This window comes from Leucoraja erinacea, chromosome 34, assembly GCF_028641065.1.
Source record: "Leucoraja erinacea ecotype New England chromosome 34, Leri_hhj_1, whole genome shotgun sequence".
Taxonomy (NCBI): Eukaryota; Metazoa; Chordata; class Chondrichthyes; order Rajiformes; family Rajidae; genus Leucoraja; species Leucoraja erinaceus.
Window position 1 is genome coordinate 1,786,449 of NC_073410.1, and position 27,885 is coordinate 1,814,333.

A 27,885-nucleotide genomic window follows, 5' to 3' on the forward strand; every position below is an offset into this window, starting at 1 on the left:
CCCACACAAGCAATGCAGACTCATTGTACATGTAAGGCATGTAACGTGAGCCTACACATACAGTACACAGACTGTTCACATTTATGGCATGTAACACATGCGCCCCATACAGGCAACACACATGCACGCACACACACACACACACACACACACACACACACAATACATGACTGTGCCCACCACACACACACTGACATTCACCACGTGTAAGGGCACACAACCAATACAGCACACTTACACACCTGCTTCACATGCACACAACAAACACACACCTGTCTCACCTGCACAACACGCCTTTGCACCAGACTCATACACGCTACACAGATGCAAGGCAGTCCCCACATACACATGCTCTACAAACACACACCCACACGCTATACAAACAGGCACACATATGATACATAAGACAGGCACACACATACCACATACAGAATGCTCCCCCCCCCCCCCCCCCCCCCCTCAATAAACATACACAAAGCCTTCAACCTACCTTGACTCCATCGGTCTTCTTGTTAAGTAAATTTTTAGCTGCTAAAAAAAAAATCAAATGAAATATCGGAGTGAGTACATTATCACATCACATCATGGCACCAGGACAATAAATCTCTCTTAAAGAAACCCGATTGTCATGCTATTCAGCGCAAAAACATTTTGAAAAAAGCTAAATACTTGCTAATGATCAAAGTGGAGGAAATTATCAGTATTACAGTAAATCTTGATTTGAAGGGCAAATTCAAACATTTTTCTTTATGCATTGGAAATGACAGGCATAATCTTACCTTGCATGAATTATTGTGCAAAAATAGAGAGAAATATAGAGGAGAAAGAATGATGTTTCATGAGTTGTAATCATTAATGCTTATTTGTTTGTTTCTCATAGCATCATTCCAAATGCAGTGGGTGTGTTGAATGTGGAGACTAGCATGCGGCAGGTCCATAGGAACCACAGAGACAGGTCGAGTGGTGGTCTTGCCCGTCCTTGACTCCCCAACACTGCCCAATTCCCGGACTTGGACAGTGATGGCCAGGCATGGAGGAGGGCAATGGTAAAATAATGTGTAGGAAGGAACTGCAGATGCTGGTTTAAACCAAAGATAGACGCAAAATGCTGGAGTAACTCAGCGGGGCAGGCAGCATCTCTGGAGAGAAGTCTGACGAAGGGTCCCGGCCCGAAACGTCATGCATTCCTTCCCCCCAGAGATGCTGCCTGCCCCGCTGAGTTACTCCAGCTTTTTAGTGTCGATCTATGGTGAAAGAATGATGGGTGGCAGAACAAATAGGAGGAGCAAACTAAGGATGGAAGTTCAATGTAGGATTAAATTATCACCAATAGACAACAGGATGGGATGGAGTTGCGGAGGGAAAGGCTGAAGATACATCATGAAGAGAGACAAGACTGTGGAAGGGTGAAGAGAGTGTACCACCTTGAGAATGCTTCCTAAGGGCCTGCCATGATGGGGGAACACAGTTTTCCAGTGGGAGTTAGCATGCTCATTTCATTATTTTCTGCTGCATTTCCACATTCCAAGACCTGATCCACGAGTGAGATGTCTGGAGATGGGTGTGAATGACAGCCACCGTCTGATGGGACCATGCACGTGCGTGCCAGGGAAGTTAAACTAGTCCTTTTAGTACAGGGAGATCACAGGATGAAACGTGTTAGGCAGGCAGGCAGGCAGGCAGGCATTCTCATGCAATGAAGGCACACACAGTCAAGGGAGATGCAATGTGGATTACACACCCGTGGTACATGAGCCCAATGAGAGGAATGCGGATAACATATTGTAGCCATCTTCGTGTGGTTATAACAACTGATTGAAAGATGCGGCATGAAACAGGCCCTTCGGCCCATCAAGTCAACGTTGACCATCGATCACCAATTTTATCTTATCCCACATTCTCATCCACCAGGGGCAATTTACAGAGGGTAAATGGCCTATACTTGCGGGTGGAAACTTCACAACGTCACAGGCAGGACGTGCAAACTCCACATAGATAGTGCCCGAAGGGTCAGGATCGAAGCCGGCAATCAGGCACCGGGAGGCAGCAGTTGTACCAGCTGCACCACTGTGCAACAGAATAAACTAGTCAACTAGTACTTTATATATGGAATGCACTAGAGTGAATCCTCCCCTTCCCCAACCTCTCAATATCTTTGTAGGTGCTCAGAAGCAGATTAGAGTCCTAGAGGCAAACAGCACAGAAACTAGTCCTTCGGCATAATACACCAGGCCAAGATGCCCCAACTACGCTAGTGCCATTTGCCCACATTTGGCCAATATCCCTTACCTATCCACGTACCTGTCCAAGTGTCTTTTAAATACTGTTATAGCTTCAATTACCACCTCCTGCACTCACCACCATCTGTCAAGTCAAGTCAAGTCAAGTTAGGTCTGTGTGAAAAAGTTGCTCTTCAGGTTCATATTAAATCTTGCCCCCTCTCACTATAAACCTACGTCCTCTGGTTTTTGATTCACCTTCCCTTGGTAAAAGACTGTGCATTCACCCTATCTATTCCCCTCCCAATGTTATACACCTCTATAAGATCACCCCTCAGCCTCTTGCTCTCCTGTCATAGATCCACCTGCAAAAAATTCAGCTGCAAGATATATCTGATCAGAATTTCTCATATAGGTATCTTCGGCAATCGTTATCTGTTCATGGGATGTGATCTGCTCATGGAAATTCAGGCTTCACTTGTGGCAGAACATCCTACACTCTGCATGGATTTTAACAGAGTGCTTGATAGAAAGTTAGTGTGCTTTAAAGTCTGGAAACTGTCCATAACATCATCTGCTGAGCTCAAAACCAAACATTTACACACAGACGATGGATAATTTGAAAATACATTCTTTGGCTTTTGTTACATGCTAATCTTGATAGTTTTAACAGCAACTTAAAGAAGCTGAAAGCCTACAACATTATCACTCAATATTTTATGATCATATTTTTTCCATAAAAGGACATAAATAGTTCTTTACTCAAAATGTTTCCTCCTTAGTTCTGGATCAGTACCACTGGGAGAGCTGGGCTGTGAGTGATTATTGTGCAGGTGACAAAGAGTGTTCGATATTGCTACTTTACAATCTAGATGTGGAGGCACTCTAAGTGCAGGTTAATGGAGCTGTAAATAGGCTCTTCAGCCCATCGGGTCTGTGATGTGCCTGGGGGAATGGGTTACGTTAGGGGACCAAGCCTCCTGTGGGGCTATGGGTGAGTGGTGGAATATTGTGTTGGGGGAACGTTGGGGGAACGTGTTGTGTTGGGGGATGGGTTGCGTTGGGGGATGGGTTGCGTTAAGGGACCAGGTCTCCCATGGGGGCTATGGGTGAGTGGTGGAATATTGCGTTGGGGGAATGGGTTCTGTTGGGGGAACGGGTTGTGTTGGGGGACCAGGCCTCCCGTGTGACTGGGACCCAACAGGTCCCACTTGGTCTAATACTTAATAAATGTTGCAAGAGAAAATGTCTTCAACGTCAGGCAGGGTATATATCAGATTTGAACCACCCTTTTGGTGAAAGAAAATCTCCCCACAATCTCCTTTACATCTCCCATCCCTTACTGTAAACCTATACCTTCTGGTAAAAGGGCCCAATGTTTAAGAGGGAATCTTGGTTTTAAGTTTGTCATTTGTCCCGTACTTGACGTGCACCGGATTACAGGCCAATTGCTCCGTAACATAAACAACGCAACCGAGTGAAATAACTTTTGGAAAACTCGGTTGCGTTAAACTTAGTATTAATAATTAGCCTTACAGACATTTTTAATTGCAGTTCTGGAACAGAGGTTTCCCTCACACAGCCAGCTCACTGTGAAATGATGCTCAGATATCAGCATCAATGAGCCCGATTCTAATCTTACTTGTTGCCTTCCACTCAATTTTTTCCCCACACTTTTTGCCTAATTCCATTAAATCTTTACTTGCCATCAACATCACTTGTGTAATGCTTCCAGACAAAGAACCGGGAAGAAATTCCCTCCATCCTTCTCTGCACTCTGGGTGTGACTGGGTGTTGCCAGAGCAGTGAAAAGTATCGTACACTCCCAGAATCTAGCGAGAATTGCTTAATTGCTGTGTACTTTGTATGCAGAGAGTTCTCTGTTTCCTTCTGATTAAAAATAATATCAAAGATGTTATCGTAGCATTATCCAGAATGTTCAGGCTATTGTTGATGTTTAGTAGAGTGTTCATTTGTTCATGATATATGTATTTTTATTTCTATTTATTTTATAATGCACAGTGAATGGACACTGGTTGAGCAACGTTTTTTTGTTTCCTCTGGGTATGTGAATACTCAGGAAATGACAATAAAGATATACAAACACTACAACCTCCAAATAAGTTCTGAACTACACAGACTATTATTGCACTAAGATCTGTGTTTATGTGTATGTATGTGTGCATGTTTGCCGATCCACACACACGCACGCACGCACACACACACACACGTGTGTGTGTGTGTGTGTGTGTGTGTGTGTGTGTGTGTGTGTGTGTGTGTGTGTGTGTGTGTGTGTGTATGTGTGTGTGTGAGTGTGTATATGTGTATGTGTGTGTGTGTGTGTGTGTGTATATGTGTATGTGTGTGTGTGTGTGTGTGTGTGTGTGTGTGTATGTGTGTGTGTGTGTGTGTGTGTGTGTGTGTGTGTGTGTGTGTGTGTGTGTGTATGTGTGTGTGTGTGTGTGTGTGTGTGTGTGTGTGTGTGTGTGTGTGTGTGTGTGTGTGTGTGTGTGTGTGTGTGTGTGTGTGTGTGTGTGTGTGTGTGTGTGTGTGTGTGTGTGTGTGTGTGTGTGTGTGTGTGTGTGTGTATATATGTGTGTGTGTGTGTGTGATTTGTGTTCCTTGTTCATTATATTGTTTACAGTGTACTATGTTTACATATTCTGTCGTGCTGCAGCAAGTAAGAAAGTCATACTTCTACCTGGGACAAATGACAATAACACTCTCTTGACTTTTCAGATTAAAATGACTGTCTTTCATTTTTGGTGTGACAATCCTGATTTACAGTTACCAGAGCAGTAAAATGACTGTCTTTTCCAGATCAGGTGTGAAGCAGGGCAGATACATGCTCTTGTTTTGATTTGTTTGGGCACAACTAACTGCTCCACTCTCCATCTCCACATCCAGACGCTCTCTGCATTAAACACTTTCCACTCAACAACTAATACTCCAGCAGAATGTGTTGTGCACTGTAATCCGGGCGATACCACAGCACTTTGACGGGCTCAAGCTGCAATAACACACACACACACACACACACACACACACTCATGACAACCCGCAGAATACTGCAGGAGCTGGAACCCAGAAACAATAGATGTGCCTGCAAATAAGCAGCGGATCCGTGAGAGTCTGTCAGTGTCGGGATGAAAATCTGTTTTCAAACCCTCGGCGTTGTGTCTGCAATGTGATGCTCACAAGTTTGTTTCAAATGGCTGCTCATTTGCAAAGTGAACACTGATTTAATCAGACACATGTTAACCCCATATGCCAGCTCTGCCGCTGTGAATTCGAAAACTTAGACAACCTCATACCAATGTACACGTTAATTTATATGGCACTGTCTGCTGCAGCACAGGACTCCTGCATTGGATAGTAACCATGCATGCATATGTGTACGATGGGCAGGTTTAATGTAACCTCCAACTTAAACTCCTGCATACAGATGTGTGTTGTGTTGCTGTGTGTCTGTGTATGTGTGTGTGTGTGTGTGTGTGTGTGTGTGTGTGTGTGTGTGTGTGTGTGTGTGTGTGTGTGTGTGTGTGAATGTGTGCGAGGGTGTGTGAGTGTGTGAAAGTAAGTGTGAGTGTGTGCGTGCGTGTGTGTACTCACATGAAGACGTGCGTGTGTATACACGCATGTACGTGCATGCATGTGTGTGTGTGTGTGTTGTGTTGCATGTGTGCCTGTGTATACACGCATGTACGTGCATGCATGTGTGTGTGTGTGTTTGTGTTGTGTTGCATGTGTGCCTGTGTATACTCGCATGTACGTGCATGCATGTGTGTGTGTGTGTGTTTTTTGATATACGTAAATGCGAGTATCTACTGTACAAATATATTTGCATTTTGCTTAATTCCACATACCTTTATTGCTTTCCTAAAGGGAAAAGTAACTCCAGTAAGCAATGATGAATGATGGTTAAATGAGAATCATTCCAAGTTAGGTGAAAGCACTCAGTCGGCATGCTGCTTTTCACACTGTTGTTCAATAACACATACCTTGCTCAGCCAGCCCAACAGCCGCTGCGGCTGCTGCCGGAGCTGTAGACTGCCTGCCAACTATCGGAAGGGAAGGATTTAGTGACAGGAGCCGAGGAGGCTCAAAAGGTTAAAAGAGGAACAGCAAAGCCCATGTGTATTAAATCCCTCCCATTTGTTCCGTCCGATTCTCCAGCTTCCGATCTCCAACCGAGTTTAACTTAAAAACATGCAACGTGTAGGAACCGATCCTCACTATATGTGCTGCCACGGAAGTCATCAGCTATTGTCCACTGTTTCCAAAACTAGGCTTCACCTCTATGCGAATTAAACCCCTGTCCCACGGTACGAGTTCATTCCAAGAGCTCTCCCGAGTTTTGCCCTGATTCGAACTCGGAGATTTACGGTAATGGCCACTCGTCGGTACTCGGGGCTCTCGTGGACATTTCTCAACATGTTGCAAAATCTTCACGCGTCTTCCCGTGCTTACCTGTCGTCAGCGAGTCTTCCCGAGTACCTGCCGTTAGCGCTAAGAGACGTCCCCGAGCTCCGACGTACCCGCTCCGTTCATTCTCCGTGCTTACCCCAAGATGGATTTTTTTAAAACTCGGGAGAGCTCTTGGAATGAACCCGCACCGTGGGACAGGGCTTTTAGGAGTCAGGAGTGTTTTATTGTCGGAGGTATGTCCAGACTCACTTGCAGATTGTCATTGTTCTATCTGGGACATTTGACAATGACACACTCTTTGACTTTTGAAATTCTGAAATATACTTTCATTGTCCAAACCAGTTATGGAGCACAACTTAGAGATTGGACAAAGGTGTGATGGACAATGAGTTTCCAGCCGATGGAATCGTGCCGCAGACAGCGATTAGTCGGTACAAGACCCACCCTCCCGTTCATGCCCCTCTCCCCCACAAATCTTATTCCTTTCACATTTTTAATCCCCCCCCCCCGTTCCTGGAAGCTAATGCTGAATCTTTTTATCCCCCTTTCAAGTCACAAATAACGTATCAGGGGCACCCATAGAGGTCTGAGAAAGAGGGGTGACCACCTTTCATCCAGAGCAAGGGTGCGTAGGCTTGGGTAGGAGTGGCGGGGGTAAAGAGAGCAACTCTAAGGGGGGGGGGGGGGGGGGGGCAGGGGATGGAGGGGGGGGGATGGGGGGTAGAAGAGGGGGGCAGGGGGGATGGGGGGGGGGGGATGGGTAGGGGATGGGGGGGTAAGGGGGACAGGGGGAAGGGAAGGGGACAGCGGGGGGGGGGGGGGAAGGGGGGGAAGGGGATGGGGGGGCGGAGAAGGAAGATGGGCAAGAGGGACTATATCAAATGCTTTTGTAACATTGTCGGCACTCCATGGTGGTGATTCTCTGCATACTTGTGTATTGTACGTAGAACACAGCATGCCACTGCACCAATTACTTGTGATGATGATGTTTCAATCAATCATCTTGAGGGAAGGTCTACATCTCCCCCTCCGTGTCTTCTGCTAGCTCGACAGGCTGGAATTATATGGCGTTGCAGATACGATAGTGGTGTTTAGGATGCTTTTAGATAGGCTCATGGAAGCACAGGGATTAGAAGGATATGGATCAAATACAGGCAGATGAGATCAGTTTAACTTGGCATCAAGCTGGGCACAGACAGCCCGTTCCTGTACTGTACTGTAGTATGTTCACAGTATGTTGCCACAAGGCAGTGTTGTTACAGATATGGGCACTCCAGTCAAATAAAAAAACAATTTCCTATACTTTAACACAAGGAACTGCAGATGCTGGCTAACAAAAAAGCCACAAAGTGCTGGAGTAACTCAGTGGGTCAGGCAGCATCTCTGGAGAACATGGATAGGTGACGTTTCAGGTCACGACCCTTCTTCAGACTGATTGTAGCGGGGAGGTGGGGCAATACCTGCATACAGGTGAGGAGCGTTTTTGATGGGCAGATGTTTGGACAAAGGCCAGAGGTGAGAGAGAAGGGTGGAAGCGGTGAGAATTGTGAAGCCAGAGGAAGGAATATGGGTGGGGCTCCGGGATGGGACAGGAGAGTAAAGCAATTTATTACTAGTTTCCAGGTATTGCAATTCCCTTCCGATCACCATTAAAAGTCCCTCCCATTTGTATCGGAGGATTGGCGTTGCTGAGATCAGCGCTCCGTGACAAGGTGAGGGGGTGGTATACGCACAACCTGCTTTGCTGCATGGTTCTGGTGACTGAGCCACCCCTCCCGTCCCTCGCCCATCACCGCAGGGTTTATGTGGAGCGTGACACAGCTGTCCACATTTGACCTACATCCAGCAGCCTGGTTAAGAGCCTCGATCTGCACATTTAATAAACTGAGCACAACATCAGGTTGTTTACCCAAAGTGCAGATGTAAGCAATTGTGCTTCTCAGGTGGACTGTCCCCGATGTGGAGGCTGAAGGTAGATATCCTGGTCCCCAGTCTCAGAGACTATGGAACAGTACAGCACAGGAACAGGCTCTTCGGCCCACAATGTCTCTGTTCAACGTGATGCCAAGTTAGACCCAAAGTACTGGAGTAAGATGGAGAGATAGACCAGCCAAGATTGAATGGCGGAGTAGGCTTAATGGGCCGAATGGCCTAATTTTGCTCCTATCACTTATGAAGTAGATCAGCGGTTCAGGCAGCATCTCTGGAGAGAATGGGAAGGTGACGTTTCGGGCTTATACCCTTCTTCAGGTTTAAGGCAGTTTACAATATCTATAGTATAGTACACTTGCCCAAGGAAGACCTCAACAAAATCTTGCATTGGGCCCATATGAATTTAACTTAAGCTTCTGCTATGCCGATGCATGCAAACGCCTCAGTGACATTCACAAGGGGTTAATTTTCGCAGGAAAATGTGCCGGCCAGATTTCTGATTTGCCAGCATTTCAATATGTGTTGACGGCATCCATCACTGTAAAAACTCACCATCTATTATATGCGTGGGATGCTGCTATGGATACCTTGAGTGATATCCCCACCCCCTGCCCATCTCCATCTTCAACCCATCATCATTGGCAAAGCATTTAAACCAAATTCTCTTCTTTGTTCCTTAAGCATTTATACCCATCTCCCCACTTGTCAGGCAACTTAGAAGATCTTGAACAAGAGTCTCGACCTGAAACGTCTCACCCGCGGAGTTTCTCCAGCTTTTTTTTGTCTACCTTGCTCCCTTATACTGCGAGTTATGCCATCATTCTCCTTGGAGACCCAAGGAACTGCAGATGCTGGAATCTTGAGCAAAAAAAACCAAGCTGCTGAAGAAACTCAGCATGTCAGGCAGCATCTGAAGAGGAAACTGGACAGGCAATGTTTCGGATCGGTGTGTTTCAAGGGGTAAATATGAGGAGATGTCGGGGAGAGCTGGCAACTGGCCTCAGCATGGTAGAGGTCTATCTGCCAGAAGGTGTGATGAACTGTCTGAAGAAGGCCCCTAATCTGTAACGTTGCCTGTCCATTTCTCTCCACAGATGCTGCCTGATCAATTGAGTCCCTCCAGCATTATTCTTCTTAGTTTAGTTTAGAGATACAGCAGGGAATCAGGCCCTTCGGCCCATCGAGTCCGCGCCAACCAGCGATCCCCGCACACTACAACTATCACACTGGGGACAATTTTTACATTTTCCAAGCCAATTAACCTACACACCTGTATGTCTTTAGAATGTGGGAGGAAACCGAAGATCTCGGAGAAAACCCACATGTCCTTTTCACCCCAACATAAAAAGCCTTGCTATACAATGAACCATGAATGAACCAAAGCATGATTAGTTCCAATCGAACACTCTAGATGGTTTGGGCAAGTCGTTCAGGAAGTCAGAAGACTTGTAACCAATAAATATAATGGTTCTACAGAAGAATTAAATGGTTCGATTGATTTTGTGTATAAGGCACACATAAAGCAATTTCCCTTTCAGAGGATATTGAAACTCCTGACCCAATAATTCTGTGGATCCATGGACAGCAGGAGTCCATCAGCCCCTCTCGAGGGGCAATGACAGTGGAGCTCTCATTCTCACAGTGAATGAAGAGTACATTTTGTAGAAGCTTATAAAATGACAATTATTCCCAGACATCTTGCCGATTAATGCCAACCTGCAACATGTCTGGGCTGGGGGAGACTCCAGACTGTGACCTATTCAGAGGGCTCAGACATTAATTACGCCTTAAATTACTACAAGGTCAAGAAATCGCTCATTTGTCAAATGGAAAGTTCTGCTAATTCTCACCAAATGTCCTGATTCCTAAAGGGAGATTAATTCCAATATGTCGTTTACGCCAAAATGCTGAGAACTCTATTCTGCATTCTACATCTTCCCCTTTGTTCCATCAATTGGCTTGAAGTTTGATTCGATTGTATTTAAGTTAAGCGTTATCTAGTCTGTTTGGATCGCATGCAATACAAACCTCTTTGCTGCAGCTCCGTATATGTGAGACCATATAACTCTAAACCTGTACCTTAAGGTTAGAAGCTGTTATATTGGATGGACAAGTACAAACTAACCTTGGCGTTCTAACATATTTAACAAATGTGTGCGCTTGTTAAAATAATGCGGCCAGCAATAGTCTATAAACACGTCATCCTTTATCGAACAGTCTTGGATTCTGCCTCCATTATACGCAATAGCATGCTACAGAAGTGATCCGTATAGGAACATACCTGAGAAGTTTCTTGTTGCAAGCATGGTGGTCAGGATCGCACCCTAAATCAGAAAAGACTGGTTAGGGAATGTCTTTATTTCCCCCCTTTCAACAGATAACAAAACTAGTCATTCAGCCCTTCATGTCGATGAACAATATGGAACGGCAGCTTCTTCCCAGCAACCATAAGGCTCTTGAACACTACACAGAATTGTGGACGCAGCCCAGACCATCACACCAACCAACCTACCTTCTATTGACTCCATCTACACCTCACGCTGCCTCGGCAGGGCCAGCAGCATCATCAAGGACCAGTCGCACCCTGGCCACTCTCTCTTCTCCCCTCTCCCCTCTCCCATTGAGCAAAAGGTGTAGAAGTGTGAAAACGCACACCTCCAGATTCAGGGACAGTTTCTTCCCGGCTGTTATCAGGCAACTGAATCATCCCACCAACTACAGAGCAGTCCTGAACTACTAGCTACCTCATTGGACTATCTTTGTTGAGACTTTACCTTGCACTAAAAATTAATCACGATATTCCCTTTATCATGCATCTGTACACTGTTAATGGCTCAATTAGTAATCATGTATTGTCTTTCCACTGACTGGTTAGCACGCAACAAAAGCTTTTCACTGTACCTCGGTACACGTGACAATAAACTAAACTCAAACTCCAAACAACTAACTACTACCTCAGCAACTATGAATGCATCCTGGCCCCTATGCAGAACAAGGTTGCAGACCCCTGTGCTAAAGGCAGGAGGGGAGAGATAGAGGGACTTTAAGGATAACTTTTTCACTCAGCGGATGGTCTGTATCTAGAACGAGCTGCCTGAGAAAGTGGGTACAATTCTGACTTTTAAAGGACGTTTGGACAGATATTTGGAATGGAAGAGTTTAGAGCGTCGTGGGCTAAATGCAGGCTAATGGGCCCAGCACAGTTTGCACAATTGTTTAGCATGGACAATGGGCCGAATGGAATGTTTCCATGCTGTGTAACTCTGTGACTGTCTGTACTAAACGGGGAACCTGTTCAGCAAGATACAAGTCTCAGTGGCAATTCTTTGAAGACGAGGGTAGATCTGCCACATAGTTCTGGACAAGAGTTTTGTTGCCATTTTTTGGGGAACTAGTGGGGCATTACAATGGTGAACCATCTTCACCAGTTGTTCAATGTTTGGAGATGCTGCAAGCCTGTGAAACCCACTAATTACAAGCCTCTATCCTCATGTGCCAGGGCTGATACTAAACTCCAAGCCACAGCTCTTTACAGATTTTAATTATGTCTGTTATTGAAAAATATGCTTGAATTAATCTTCCTCAATATGATATATACAGTTATTAATTCCAGTGTCTCCATTCTCACAGATGATTGCATCCAGTGCGAAGAATTAATTCTGGGTTGATAGCGTATTTAGTTAGTCTAATTGCCTTGTATCTTACAATTCCAGGCATGTCACCATTATCTCCACAACATAGAAAGCATTAAACAAATCACCACACCAGACCCAGCTCCTGCCCAGCCAATGCCCCTTCCATAATCTATCACCATAATGCCTTTGTGGAGTAATCCTGTCTGGGAAAAGCCCATACAACACTCAAAGGGTAGTCTGTATCGAGGATGAGCTAGCTGCCAGGGGATGGATGGAAGCAGATACAATTATTGATTTTCAAAAAGATATTTGGACAGATATATTGTTTGAGAAAGAACTGCAGATGCTGGAAAATTCGAAGGTAGACAAAAATGCTGGAGAAACTCAGCAGTGAGGCAGCATCGATGAAGCAAAGGAACAGATGATGTTTCGGGTCGAGACCCTTCTATACATGGACCGATATATAGGTAGGGCAGGTTATAGAATTCTACAGGCCAGAAGGTTATAGGGAGAAAACAGGAGAATGGGGTTGAGAGGGAACGATAGATGAGCCATGATTGAATGGCAAAGACTTGATGGGCCGAATAGCCTAATTCTGCTCCGAGAGCTTATGAACTATGAACTTCTCGGGCATATGGGAACTTGGTCAGCATGGACAAGGAGGGTTGAAGGGCCTTTTCTCGATGTTGTACAGTTCTTGGTCTCTGCACTATACCAGCAAACTGGGAATTTTACAAGGATCAGCAGCCAAACTCTAAAATTAATAAGAAGAGAGAAGATTGATAATGAGGGGAAAAAGGCAGGCAATTGTGAAACAAATAGGAAGGGGTTCTATGGGTATATATCAAGGAAAAAGATAGCAAGGATATGTGTGGGACTTCTGGTGGGCGATGGTGGTAATAATGCTAAACAAGGGAACGGGGCTGGGATTATTCAACACTTTGCGTCAGCCTTCAGGGTATAAGACTGTAATTCGCCCAAAGAGATCCTGCACCCTAGTTTCACATAGTGTGGAAGCAACTGTGACAGTCACTATCACAAGGGGCAAATTTTTAGAAAATTTAATGGGATGAAAGGAAGATACGCCACCTGATCCCAACCAGTCCAAGGTTTTTAAAGGAAATGGCTGCAGGGATAAGGATCCAATGGGTGTGGTTCAGCTTAGTTTAGTTTAGAGATACAGCGCGTAAACATAGAAACATAGAAAATTGGTGCAGGAGTAGGCCATTCGGCCCTTCGAGCCTGCACTGCCAATCAATATGATCATGGCTGATCATCCAACTCAGTATCCCATCCCTGCCTTCTCTCCATACCCCCTGATTCCTTTAGCCACAAGGGCCACATCTAACTCCCTCTTAAATATAGCCAATGAACTGGCCTCAACTACCTTCTGTGGCAGAGAATTCCACAGATTCACCACTCTCTGTGTAAAAAATGATTTTCTCATCTCGGTCCTAAAAGACATCCCCCTTATCCTTAAACTGTGACCCCTAGTTCTGGACTTCCCCAACATCAGGAATAATCTTCCTGCATCTAGCCTGTTCAACTCCTTAAGAATTTTGTAAGTTTCTATAAGATCCCCCCTCAATCTTCTAAATTCCAGCGTGTACAAGCCGAGTCTATCCAGTCTTTCTTCATATGAAAGTCCTGCCCTACCCTAAACAGGCCCTTCGGCCCACCGAGTCCACACCGACCAGCGATCCCCGCACACTAACACTATCCTACACCGACTAGGGCCAATTAAACTTTTTTTTACATTTACCAAGCCATACAAACCTACAAACCTGCACGTCTTTGGAGTGTGGGAGGAAACCGAAGATCTCGGAGAAAACCCACGTAGGTCACGGGGAGAACGTGCAAACTCCGCACAGACAGCACCCGTGGACAGGATTGAACCCGGGTCTCCGGCGCTGCATTCGCTGTAAGGCAGCAACTCTACCGCTGCACCACCGTGACCGCCCAGGTCTACTCCTGCAACTATTTTCTTATGTTCTCAACAACCTCCTCCCAGAAAATCCTTCCTTGGCTTCAGGTTAAACGCACGGCTATGAAACATTTACCACCAATCACCTTCAGCTTTCTTCTGGCATTGAACTTCCTCAAGCATTCCACCGTTTCTTGGCGATGCATCATCGATGCCACGGTGGACCGTTGCTGGAAGACAAAGCAGAAATTCAGTATTATTTGGTGACTTTCATAAATTAACTTGCATCAATAACATTGATATAATATAGTGTTTTGTACTACAATTGTGGAACAATTCCTTGCCCATTTGCATTCGTTTATACTGCTCCTAATCGGATATTTAAGGAAACTGTGTCCACAAATGAAAACTGATAACTTCCCGCGCGGCTAGCTGCAAAAGGATGACTTCCTTGAAAGAAGATCTAACCAGCCCAAAAAGACTCGCCATGGACATAAAGACTATTTAAGGGCTTGAAGACTTATCAAGGGATGTGGTGTGGAGAGGATGTTTCCACTGGTGGGAGAGTCTAGGGCCAGAGGTCGTAGCCTCAGAATTAAAGGGCGCTCTTTTAGAAAGGAGGTGAGGAGGAACTTCTTTAGTCAGAGGGTAGTTAATCTGTGGAACTCATTGCCATGGAGGACTGTGGAGGCCAAGTCAGTGGATATTTCGAAGGCAAAGGGAGACAAATTCTTGATTGGAACGTGAGTCAAGGGTTGAGGGAGGAAGTCAGGAAAATGGGATTAGGAGGCAGAGATCAGCCATGATTGAATGGCGGGGTAGACTCGATGGGCCGAATGGCCAAATTGTACTCCTATAACTTGTGAAGGGCATTAAGATTACTCAAGGGCATCAAGACCATTCAAGGACATGAAGACTACTCAAGGACATGAGGAATACACAAGGCATGAAGACTACTCAAGGACACGAGGAATACACAAGGCATGAAGGCCACTCAGTGGCATAAATCCAACAGTCTGGAGCCTTGATGAAACCAACACAAACCGCACTCATCCAAGTGATGAAGGCTGGAAGGTTGGGATTGGTACTCACGCAGACCCATGGGTGCTTCAAGGCCTCAGTCGCTGTTATCCTCTTGGCGGGGTTGATGGTCAGCATCTGGTTGATCAGATTTTTGGCCTCTGGGGTGACGGTGTCCCATTCTGGAGAGGGAAACTGCCATAGAAATGGATGAGTGAGTATCTCCTGTGCCTTGGAGGTGCTGGCAGCAAGATCATGCAGAGCATTCATCAGAAGATGAGCAAAAAACACAAGGCGTTGGGGTAACTCAGCAGGTTTGGCAGCATCTCTGAAGAACTCAGATAGGTAAATGGAAGTGTAACCATTTTGTCGCTCCCCCCCCAACTCACTTCCCCCCCCACCCCCCACCTACAGCGCTTCACAACTCTTCTCTCCTTATTTCACGGCCTTGTCCACCCATCTGCTAATCCCCCTCCCCTCTCCACTTACCTGTATCCACCTGTCCATTGCCAGGCCTTGTCCCGCCCCATTTTTAGCTCCCCCCTCCCCCATGACAATCATTCTGAAGAAGGGTCTCAACCCGAAACATCACCAATCTATATTCCACAGAGATGCTGCCTGACCCGCTGAGTTACTCCTGTACTTTTGTATTTTTTGCTGAAGATTCCAGCATCTGCGGTTCCTTGTGCCTTGTATTCATCCAAAGATCATGTAGGTTGTATGCAACATGCTGGAGGTGAAGTATTATCGAGGACCTGAGGTGCAATGCTTTCAAGGTGGAATCGTCCGAGAAATGGTCAGGCAGCATCTGTGGAGGGACAGACATACCACGTTTCAGGTCGGGACCCTTCTTCAGACGGGTGGAGTCTGAGGAAGAGACTTGACACGAAAAGTCGTTCACTCTCTCCATAGATGCTGCCTGACCCTCTGGTCCAAGCCTGTCCAAGCTAGTCCAGTTACAATCCCACAACATCCCTAGAGTGAATAGCCAAAACGATCTTGTGTTTAAGAAAGAACTGCAGACGCTGGAAAAACCGAAGGGAGACAAAAAATGCTGGAGGAACATAGCGGGTGAGGCAGCATCTATGGAGAGAAGAAATAGGCGACGTTTCGGTTCGACACTCTGAAGGGCCTGTCCCACTTTCACGACCTAATTCACCACCTCTGCCGAATTTGCCCTTGACTCATACTCGCAGCATGAGTCTTAGGAGGTCGTAGGTAGGTCGTAGAAGGCCGAGATGTTAGTCATAGGTACTCGTGGCATCAAGTAGGTCGGGCATTTTTCTAGCCCAATGAAAAATGTTCATGAGTAAAAAAGGTTATGAATTAGGGTCTTGACCCAAAACGAAGAAATAGGCGACGTTTCGGGTCGAGACCCTAAGGGTCTCGACCCGAAACGTCGCCTATTTCTTCTCTCCAGAGATGCCGCCTCACCCGCTGAGATCCTCCAGCATTTTTATCTTCTAGCCGAAAAGATCTTGTTCAGTCTTGTTTAAAAAAAAAAATCTTGTTAAAATGCTTTAAATGGCAAATAGATCAACTGGGATTCAGAAATGATTTATATAGTAATTAACGTCATTATCCAACAAATGCTGGAGTAACCTTTCATTATTTCCCCTCTGGTTCACTGCAGAAACATGAATAGACATTTTATTAAATCAATTTTAAAGAATTCTATTTGTTCAGTATCCATCACAAAAATAGAATGGCAGCAGCTCATTGTAAATGGGCGTTGCATGCATTTGAGTAGAAAGCATAGCCCCCTGTGTCTCAACAAGACGCTGAACTGTTCAATATGAAAATAATTACACACGGCATTGTCAGAATCAAATAAATCAACAAGCTAATGAACATTGACACTTCCCCGTCACTCCAGGGCAGAAATTACATTCCAAATTCTTTGCAGGTTTTACTGGTTTCTTTTGACTTCCAAACCAATCAAAGATAAACAAGAATTATATGTTAGAGGACTGCCCACACAACTCTAGGGTGAAGATAAGACACAAAATGCTGGAGTAACTCAGCGGGATAGGCAGCATATCTGGAGTGAAATAATGGATGACGTTTCGGGTCGAGACCCTTCTTCAGGCATTGTGTAGGAAGGAACTGCAGATGCTGGTTTAAACCGAAGATAGACACAAAAAGCTGGAGTAACTCAGTGGGACAGGCAGCATCTCTGGAGAGAAGGAAAGGGTGACGTTTCAGGTCGAGACAGTCTGACAAAGGGTCTTGACACAAAACGTCACCCATTCTCTCCAGAGATGCTGCCTGTCCCACTGAGTTACTCCAGCTATGTGTGTCTATCTTAAGAAAACTCTAGCGGGTCTCGACCTGAAACGTCACCTATTTCTTCACTCCAGCGATGCTGCTTGACCCGCTGAGTTACTCTAGCATTCTGTGCCTATCATCGGTGTAAACCAGCATCTGCAGTTCCTTCCTACACTACTGCGGGGTGGTTGAGAAGATCTCGTGCCAAGTAAAAGCCCATTTAATGTTGGATGCGTCAGCACCATCTGACTCTGGTTTTCCACAAGAGGTGAAATGGCCTCCTGAGCAGCGTGCTACTCAGCAATCGTATAACTGGTAGAGTTGCTCTCTTACAGCATCAGAGACCCAAGTTCGATCCTGACATTGTGGAGTTTGCACGTTTTCCCTGTGATCATGTGGGTCTCCCCCGGGTGCTCCGGTTTCCTCCCACATTCCAAAGACGTGCAGGTTCGTAGGTTAATTGGCCTCTGTGAATTGTCCCTGTCATGTAGGGAGTGGGTACAAAAGTGGGACGGGTGATCGATGGTTGTCGTGGACTTAGCGGGCCGAATGGCCTGTTTTCATGCTGTATTTTTCAATCAGTCAAAAACTTCAATCATTAATTACCCGACTAATGATGGAAAATGGATCATTGCGTTTGGGTAAAACATACCCAGAGATGTGTGGTCCAAGGGCACAAGATTTCAACTATCTCTAAGTACAGGGCATAAAAGAAAGTGCTGTGCTCCTACTTCCTGTTGCTTCTAACAAGTGCCAATTGCAAGCTAATGCTAAAATATCAAGGAAGAGCATTCCTCCAAATGCTTGTGGTATTGGGACACGAGGAACTATGAATGCCAGGATCTTCGTGTTGGAGTAACTCAGTGGGTCAGGCCTCATCTCTGAATGACACAGACAGGCAATGTTTCAACCCTTCTTCCGACTTTGCATGGATTATCCAAAACACTGGAGAAAACCAACTAACTAAAAACTGAGGAGCGGCATGGTGGCGCAGTGGTAGAGTTGCAGCCTTACAGCGCCAGAGACTTGGGGTTGATCCTGGCTACATGTGCTGTCTAGATCAAGTCTGTACATTTTACCTGTGAATGAGTGGGTTTTCTCTGGATGCTCCGGTTTCCTCCCACATTCCAAAGACCAGTAGGTTTTGTAGGTTAATTGTCTTCAGTAAGTTTAAGAATAAGGGGTAAGCCATTTAGAACGGAGACGAGGAAACACTTTTTCTCACAGAGAGTTGTGAGTCTGTGGAATTCTCTGCCTCAGAGGGCGGTGGAGGCTGGTTCTCTGGGTGCTTTCAAGAGAGAGCTGGATAGGGCTCTAAAAGATAGCGGAGTCAGGGGATATGGGGAGAAGGCAGGAACGGGGTACTGATTGGGGATGATCAGCCATGATCACATTGAATGGCTGATCTGGCTCGAAGGGCCAAATGGCCTACTCCTGCATCTATGGTCTATTATAAATTGTATGTCACTAGTATGTGGGATAGAACTAGTCTGAACGAATGATCACGTTGGACTCGGTGGGCTGAAGGGCCTGTTTCCACTGTATCTCTAAACTAAACAAAAAACTAAAAAGAGAATTGGATAAATTCTTGAAATGGAAAAAAGTCCTCAAGGTTGTGGGAAAGAGAGGAGAGCAGGTGGAATAATCCTTCAGACATTCATGCAGGTTTTTAAAGGACACCTCCTATGCTGAAGAGAAAGTCCACGATTTCTCAGAAACAATCTCGTTCACTTTACTGAACACTGAAGTCTCTCGGAAAATAGTTCCCAAAGAATTTGCATAAATTATATTAAATATGTCATATTGCTCTCTAATTTGAAGGAAGAAAGATAATTGCTTTTGCCAGCAATACAGCCCGAATAACTGAAAGCAATTTAATATCAAAGTTATGCTAGGTCTCATGATTACCCATTACATAATTTATGCTGCGTATTTAAAATCTATTTTGTTTAAAGGTTTAGATCTTATTCAGAATAAAACCAAGAAGAAAATGATCCGTGTGCAGGAAGGAACTGCAGATGCTGGTTTACACCGAAGATAGACTCAAAAAGCTGGCTGATCATGTATAATCAGTACCCCGTTCCTGCTTTCCCCCCATATACTTTGATTCCGTTAGCCCTAAGAGCTAAATCTAACTCTCTCTTGAAAACATCCACTGAATTGGCCTCCACTGCCTTCGGTGGCAGAGAATTCCACAGATTCACAATTCTCTGGGTGAAAAAGTTTTTCCTCATCTCAGTCCTAAATGGCCGACCGCTTTTTCTTAAACTGTGACCCCTGGCTCTGGACTCCCCCAACATCAGGAACATTTTTCCTGCATCTAGCCCGTCCAATCCTCTAAGAATTTTTTATGTTTCTACAAGAAGTATTCCTCAAATTCTATAATAACTTCAAAGCTATGCCCTCTAGTCTGACATTTCCATCCTGGAAAAAAGGTTCTGACTGCCTACCCTATAATGTCCCTCATAATTGTATATATTTATATTAGGATCCCCCTCAACCTCCAACCATCTCGCTGGTGACCATAAACCTAGGCGGAATTCTCGTAAACTGGAATAGAAAACATTTGTCTTGAAAAGTAATTAGGTTGGCACAGTGGCGTAGCATTAGAGTTACTGGGTTCGATCTTGACTACGGGTCTGTCTGTACAGAGTTTGTACGTTCTCCCTGGGACCACGTGGGTCTTCTCTGGGTGATCCGGTTTCCTCCCGCACTCCAAAGATCTACAAGTGGGCCCCAGGAGGGTAGTGCTAGTATACGGGATGATTGCTGGTTGGTGCGGTGGGCTGAAGGGCCTGTTTATGCGCTGTATCTCTAAAGTCACTAAAGTCTAATGGCCTGAATTTTGGATTAAGTGGCAATGCATTGACACAGAGAAAACTGCCCCAAGAAATATCACCTTTGCTGCAGTGCAACCCATCAGATGCCCATTGCTGTTTGATTCAAGGGGATTCATAATATATGAATAACCAATCACACTGAACAGGCACCAAACCAGGAAGGGAAAAATGATTGAACTAACTTTTCTAAAGAGTTTTGAGTGTAAAATAATGACTCGTGAGATAAAGGCAGAAGTTAAACTAACTGAGAGAAATGCAAGGAAAAATGATTTAAACTGCAGTAGAATTTTTGATAAATTCTCAGACAAATTAAAATTCACAGACCTAATAATTTTCTCGATTAACGAGGTTGAGAGCAAAGTTCGCTCAACAAACTGCTCCAATCATAGTTGTGCTTCATGCAGTAACATTTGCAATGAGGATAAATAACATTTGTGAATGACACTGGAAGATGGGAACATCTGGATTTCCAGGTTTAACGGCAGATGTGAATTCCAGAGGTTGCTGATAGACAGTCCATTACGTATCACTCTCCTCACCATTATCATCACAAACTCTGCCTCAATCTCTAACTCAAGGTCCACTTGTACTTACGTCATAAGCGCCAGCCTTAATTTGTTGGTATAGTTTATGCTGATCCTCATCCCAAAAAGGTGGGTAGCCGACTAATAATATGTAGAGAATGACTCCTGCAACAGTAGTGAACAATAGTGCATTAGAATCAATTTGGCAGATGAATAGTATTCATGCTCATAATTTGTGGGAGCAGAATTGGGCCATTCGGCCCATCGAGTCTACTCTGCCATTCAATCACGGCTGATCTATCTCTCCCTCTCAATAGACAATAGACAATAGGTGCAGGAGTTGGCCATTCTGCCCTTCGAGCCCTCTCAACCCCACTCTCCTGCCTTCTCCCCGTAACACCTGGTACCCTAGGGACTTGGCTTGACACCCAGCCAATTATGCTATTGAGGAACAGTGTATCACTAGAATGTATCTCACAGTCTACCCAACAAACTCATCCTGTGCTGTAACGATTCTTCCTGACTTGCCTCCCCTCATTCACAGCCCTGACAGAGTTACTTGGCCACTCACCGCACGCCCAGATGTCAACTGGTTTTCCATATGGATCTTTTCTTAAAACCTCGGGCGAGAGGTATCCTGGAGTCCCCGCAAATCCTAAGGGAGATTAAAAAAAAATAGATCAGGAGTGCAACGTATTTGTCCAATCTCAACTACTGCTCTTTCAACAGATTTGTTTCTTGATTTGAAGGCTTGAGTTGCAAGTCTTTCTTGCCTCCCTCCTGGTTTAGTTTAGTCTAAAGATATAGCACAGAAACAGGCCCTTCAGCCCACCGAGTCCACGCTGACCAGTGATCCCCATACACTCGCACTCTCCTACGCACTACGGCTCAGTAGAAGCTTAACATAAAAAATCATTCATTAATGCAAGAAATACGCTGAAGATTTTACGGAAACGTCTTGGAGTTTAAGCTTGTCCATCACGTGTAAAAGCTACAAATGCCACAGAGCGAGATGAGTGAGTGGAAAGCCGTACATCATTCCCTGCCGAGCAGTAATCACACTGACGTCCGTCCCATAGCTTTACTTGAGCCATTAAAGATTCATTCAACCCACTTATTATAAGTGACCCACCTGGTGCATTGTGATTTTGCAACTCCAAGTGACACAAGGACTGAGCTGCCAGCTAACTACAAATGGGTCACAATTGTAGATACAGCATGGAAACAGGCCCTTCGGCCCACAGAGTCCATGCGGACCATCAATCACCTGTTTACACTAGTTCTATTTTATCCCATTTCCTCATCCACTCCATATCCATTGGCTGGGCAATTTACAGAGGCCAATTAACCCTCAAAACTGCATGTCTTTAGGATGTTGAAAGCGGAGCGACTGGAAACTGGAGCTCCACCCAGGCATGTCCACCATGAAGCAGGAAGTCTAATGTGGAACATGACTATTGCCAACCTACTTGGGCCAGAGAATATTCCCTCTAGTAACCATGAAACAACTAGACCGTGGCCACCATTCTGTTTCCTCCATAGACGCTGCTTGGCCTGACCTGACCTGTGGAGTTCCTCACTGCATTATCAACCCCCACTCTATTCATGACTGACCTGCAGAGAAGAACATTTGCTCCACTTACCAGACCTGGCCTGATTATTGGTGACAAGGATATGTTAGGCGAGTTAGACACACAATGCTGGAGTAACTCAGTGGGTTGGAACCCTTCTTCAGTCTGAAGTAAGGTCCTGACCTGAAGCGTTACCTCCAGGGAAGCTGCCTGATGCGCTGAGTTACTCTAGCACTTTGTGTCTTTTTTGTAAACCAGCATCTGCAGTTCCTTGTGTTAAAGTACAGGAAATTGCTTTTTTTTATCTACTGGAGTGGCCACATCTGTAACAACACTTCCTTGTGGCAGTACATGGTATAACACAGCATCTGCAGGTCCATGTTGTTATATCTTGAATGCCTGTAGCATTGACTGCTAACTGCTTTAGTTCAGGCAACACGAACAAAATGTTGGCATTACAATGCACATTCACAACTCCATGAATGAATATCTAAAGTCAGGCTGAGGGCCTACGTCCGTGCTGTAAATTCAGTAACAAAAGGGTCAGATTGAAGTGAAACACTAATTTAATCAATAAATCCCAGGAATACACAATTTGCTGTACAGCATTTTACATTCAGTGTGTTGCATCAAGCCCTTTATCTCTGCTCTAATGATCCATTTCAAGCTAACGCCATCAATGCATGCAATATGTTTCACAAGATCAAAGTTGGAAATAAGGGCAATTATTATACACTATGCATAGAGTACCAGCAACCCATGAAACAACTTAATAAACACCATCAGATTGATGGGAAAGAACTGCAGATGCTGGTTTAAATCAAAGATAGACACAAAATGCTAGAGTAACTCAGTGGGACAGGCAGCATCTGTGGAGAGAAGGAATGGGTGACGTTTCGGGTCGAAACCTTCCTTCAGACTTTGTTTCGGGTGGAGACCTTTCATCAATCCATCATATTGTTTGGCCTAGAATCTATTACAAATACTCAGCCTTCTGTGAGAATTCTACACCCCTGGAGCTGATGCGCTACAATGCTGAGAACTATATTCTGCACTCTGTATCTTCCCCTTGGCTCTACCTGTTATACTGGAGTTTAACTTAATTGGGGCATGTTGGTCGGCATGGGCAATTTGAATGAATGAATGATGAATGAATGAATGATTGAAACAGTTTATTGGCCAAGTATTCACATACAAGGAATTCACATACAAGAAATTTAGGCTGAAGGGCCTGTTTCCATGCTGTATTACTTGATGACTCTAGGTGGGGCATGTTGGTCGGCATGGGCAAGCTGGGCTGAAGGGCCTGTTTCCATACTGTATGACTCTATGACTTCATAGCTGGTGCATGACAAGAACCAGTGTCTCCAATCTGTTACTATCCTGAAACTCCCTCCCTTATCGCAGTGTAACGTAGTCACTTCCATCGACAGTAGGAATCCAAGTTGGTAACTCGCCTTCTTCCCAATAGACACTGATTGATACTGACTGATCAATCAATCAATCAGATACTAAATAGAGGCCACATCTTGAGAATGATCAAAATAAAATAGTCCATCAGCAACTATTGGCGAAAGAAGAGTGACAACTGAGTCTTGACTCGAAACATCACCCATTCCTTCTCTCCAGAGATGTTGCTTGTCCCGCTGAGTTACTCCAGCATTTTGTGTCTATCTTCAGTGACAAATGACTATTTGGCAGTATTTTGATGGCCCAATATACTCTACAACAGTAGAGCATGTGTGACACCTGGGGACAGAGGAAGCTTCTTTATTTCCTACACACTGAATCTTTAACTAGAAGATCGAGTGGAGTATTGCAGCTTACAGGTTGCTGAGTCAACTCGCTGCGGGGTGTGAGTTTATGCTTTCAATTTTCTTAAGTAGTACTTATCTCCTCCACATTGCTTGCAAACTTGTTAAAATAATTAACTTGCGTTCCAAAAGCTTAACGGGGCATTCAGAGTGAATGCCATTGCTGCAAGACATACAGATGTTGGCCAACACAGCTGGAGTTGGATCAAGGACAGACCACAGGTGAGTGTGCAGGTCTGGTCTGAAATAATTCATCCAGGCATTCACATGATTCCTGACAAGATCTTACTTTAAGGACGACACAAAATGCTGCAGTAACTCAGCGGGACAGGCAGCATCTCTGGAGAGAAGGAATGGGTGACGTTTCGGGTCGAGACCCATCTTCAGACTGATATCTGAGTTTAGTTTAATTTAGAGAAACAGCGCGGAAAAAGAGCCTTCAGTCCACCCAGCCCATGCCGACCAGCGATCCCCACACATTAACACTATGCGACACACATTCAGGATAACCTATGATTAAACCAAGCCAATTAACCTACAAACCTGCACGTCTTTTGAGTGTGGGAGGAAACCGGAGAACCCGGAGAAAACCCACACAGCTCACAGAGAGTGACCATGGCTGATCATCCCCAATCAGTACCCCGTTCCTGCCTTCTCCCCATATCCCCTGACTCCGCTACCTTTAAGAGCCCTACCTAGCGCTCTCTTGAAAGTATCCAGAGAACCGGCCTCCACCGCCCTCTGAGGCAGAGAATTCCACAGACTCACAACTCTCTGTGAGAAAAAGTGTTTCCTCGTCTCCGTTCTAAATGGCTTACCCCTTATTCTTAAACTGTGTGGCCCCTGGTTCTGGACTCCCTAGTCCTATAGAGTTCACTATTTCATCAGTCATCAGAACAGAATTAGGCCATTCGGCCCATTGAGTCTGCTGCATCATTCAATCATGGCTGATCTATTTTCCCTCTCAACCACATTCTCCCGCCTTCTCCCCGTCACCTTTGACACCCACACTGCCCCATAAAGTGCCTCTGCATCGTAACTTCCCGATTCTTAATTTCCTCCTGACAAATTGCCCAGTCTGAAGATGGGTCTCGACCCGAAATGTCACCCGTTCCTTCTCTCCAGCGATGCTGCCTGTCCCGCTGAGTTACTCCAGCATATTGTGTTTATCTTGCAGTTCCTTCCTGCACACACTGTCCACCTTGTGTGTTGGCATTAGGGTTAGGCACCTTGAAATTGACCCTACAAACCACTGGATTGAGGGAGGTTTAATTTCACCATTATGCCACCATATGGAGTAACTGATAGTAGCCGATCATTATGCACCCTAGCAGTGAAGGATTGGAAGTGGCCACAACAAAAGCTTCACACCTACAGAGATCATTGCCTCCAACAGAGGTCACGGGAAGAGGTTCTGGCTCAAAAGTGTTTTATTCTAATCAAACTGCTGGATATGCGATTCCTCCTAATGGATAAATCAGACCAATTCATAACGAGTTGGTCTCCATTCGTCGTTTTTTTGGAATCATATGGTGCAACACAATAGTAAAAAACAACTGTTTCAGGACTGGATGAGGGTTGGTCAAGATTATAAATAATGATCTCCTTTTCTTTTTTATTTTATTTTCTTTTCTCTATTTTCTCTCTCAACTTTCTTCATTTACTCGTTTTCTTTCTTCACACACTATATATTTCACATCTTTCTATCCTTTACTATCTAACTTCTTTTTCTTATTCTCATCTTTTTTCAATGTAACAAAAAAAAAAAAAAGTTGTACATAAAATGTGTTATGAAAATATATATTAGGCACTTTGGTGCCATATGACTGTACTTACTTCTAATAAAATAAAATATTAAACAAAACAAAAAAACTGCTGGATTTCACTGACATCACAATTGTGTTCACTCTTGATCAGAGGCTGAGCTCTCTGACCCAGTCTCAGATCTGTTGCGATGACCTTTTCAGTGACGGTGGAGTAATTGGATTCGCAATCATCAGCTAGCTTCAGAGTTTGCAGATCAATAAATCAGGCAACCGTTTCAAGTAGCCTGCTCCTGAGAATATCATCTTTAATGTTATCATCAGTACAACAACCGCACATTATACCCCCGCCTCTCTCTCTCTTCACCCATCCACTGGCTCTAACTGGATGGACTGCTGGTCTGACATTGAGAGGTTGAGAGGCATTGTCATATAACATGGAAACAGACCCTTCAGCCCAACTTGCCCATGCCAACCTAGATGCCCCATCTACTCTAGTCCCACCTGCCCACTCTTTGCCCAGATTACTCTAAACCTTTTCTATACATGACTGTGCATGTGATTTATTATGCATTATAACCAATAATTGAGGGGGGGGGGGGAGATGTTGTCTACTGGATTTTAGTAAGGCTTTTGATAAGGTCACTCATGGTAAGCTGATCTGGAAGATTAAGATGTACGGATTCACGATGACTTGGTCTCAGACATTCAGAAATGGCTTATTCATAGAAGGCAGAGGGTTGCAGTGGACAGTGGGCTGGAGATCTGTGACCAGTGGTGTCCCACAGGGAACTGCACTAGGACCTCTGCTGTTGTGATATATATATAAATGACCTGGGCATAAATGTAGATGGGCAGGTTAGTAGGTTTGCTGACGACACCAACATTGGAGGAGATGCAGACAGTGAGGAAGGGTGTCAGAAGCTGTAGCAGGATATAAGTCAGCTGCAGAAATGGGCAGCAGAGAAGTAGCAGATGGAGTTGAACCCAAGCAAGAGTACGGTGTTGCACACTGGGAGGTAGAGTGTAAGGGGAGCGTACACAGTTAATGGCAAGACCCGTAACAGCGTCGGTGTGCAGAGGGATCTTGGGGTACAGGTTGATAGGTAACCAAAGGTGGTGGACAAGGAGATAGGGTGGTTGAGAAGGCTTATGGAATGCTTGCCTTCATTGCTAGGGGCATTGAACGTAAGAGTCAGGAAGTCATGATGCAGCTGCCGGACTTTGGTTAGACCACATTGTGAGTATTTCGTGCAGTCTGCTTGTCGCACTGCACGAACAGCTTGGAACTTTGGTGAGGGAGCGGGAGGTGGTCCACCAGAACGCTGCCTGGATCAGAGGGGGTCAGCTACAGGGAGGGATGCAAGCAGAAGCCTCCACGTGCTGACGACAGAAACTGTACCACAGTGACTGATTGAAGTAGCCAATTCTGCAGCCACTGACCGTCAACCGTCACTGACCGACCGGAGAGACGTGATATACAAGATGGCCGGACACGAGGAAGAGGAAGCTACGGGGGGAGGTTGGACTGACTTGGATTGTTTTCTCTGGAAACACCGGAGGTTGCGAGGAGACTTGATAGAAGTGTATAAAATCGTGACAGACAAAGATAGGGTAGACAGTCAGAACCTTTTTCCCAAGGTGGAAATATCCAAGGCAAGAGGACATTGCTATAAGGAGAGAGGGGGATGATTCATGGAGATGTGTGGAGAGTTTGGACCTTACCACTTGTACGCACTGGCAGGGGTGGACAGATACGACAGTGGCGTTTAAGATGCTGTAGGCATGCTGTATAACTCAATGACACCAACTATAATCTTCTACAGCCAGTGCCTTTGTTGCACTATAGACTCTGGTTTTTCCCACTATTATGGCTGCCTGGTACAGGTACCACAATTATTGATGTATTGCTGATTTATTTAACTATTAAATATTAATCTGTGAGAT

The 27,885-nt window shown here is 45.0% G+C and overlaps 1 protein-coding gene across 3 annotated transcripts in view; it reads right to left on the reverse strand.

The window, feature by feature from the left end:
* camk2g2 (calcium/calmodulin-dependent protein kinase (CaM kinase) II gamma 2) overlaps positions 1 to 27,885 on the reverse strand; it is a 230,400-nt gene that overhangs the window by 49,760 nt on the left and 152,755 nt on the right. Inside the window, exons 8-14 of one of the 3 annotated variants that reach the window (XM_055661632.1) lie at positions 21,362 to 21,445; positions 20,861 to 20,955; positions 15,231 to 15,353; positions 14,285 to 14,368; positions 10,861 to 10,903; positions 6,221 to 6,280; positions 491 to 528 (exon numbers count right to left, since the gene is read on the reverse strand). In XM_055661632.1, the coding sequence (XP_055517607.1) occupies positions 491 to 528; positions 6,221 to 6,280; positions 10,861 to 10,903; positions 14,285 to 14,368; positions 15,231 to 15,353; positions 20,861 to 20,955; positions 21,362 to 21,445 (527 nt within the window). Of the gene's footprint in view, positions 1 to 490; positions 532 to 6,220; positions 6,281 to 10,860; positions 10,904 to 14,284; positions 14,369 to 15,230; positions 15,354 to 20,860; positions 20,956 to 21,361; positions 21,446 to 27,885 lie in introns of all 3 variants that reach the window. The other 2 variants (XM_055661631.1, XM_055661630.1) reach the window with 2 other exon arrangements.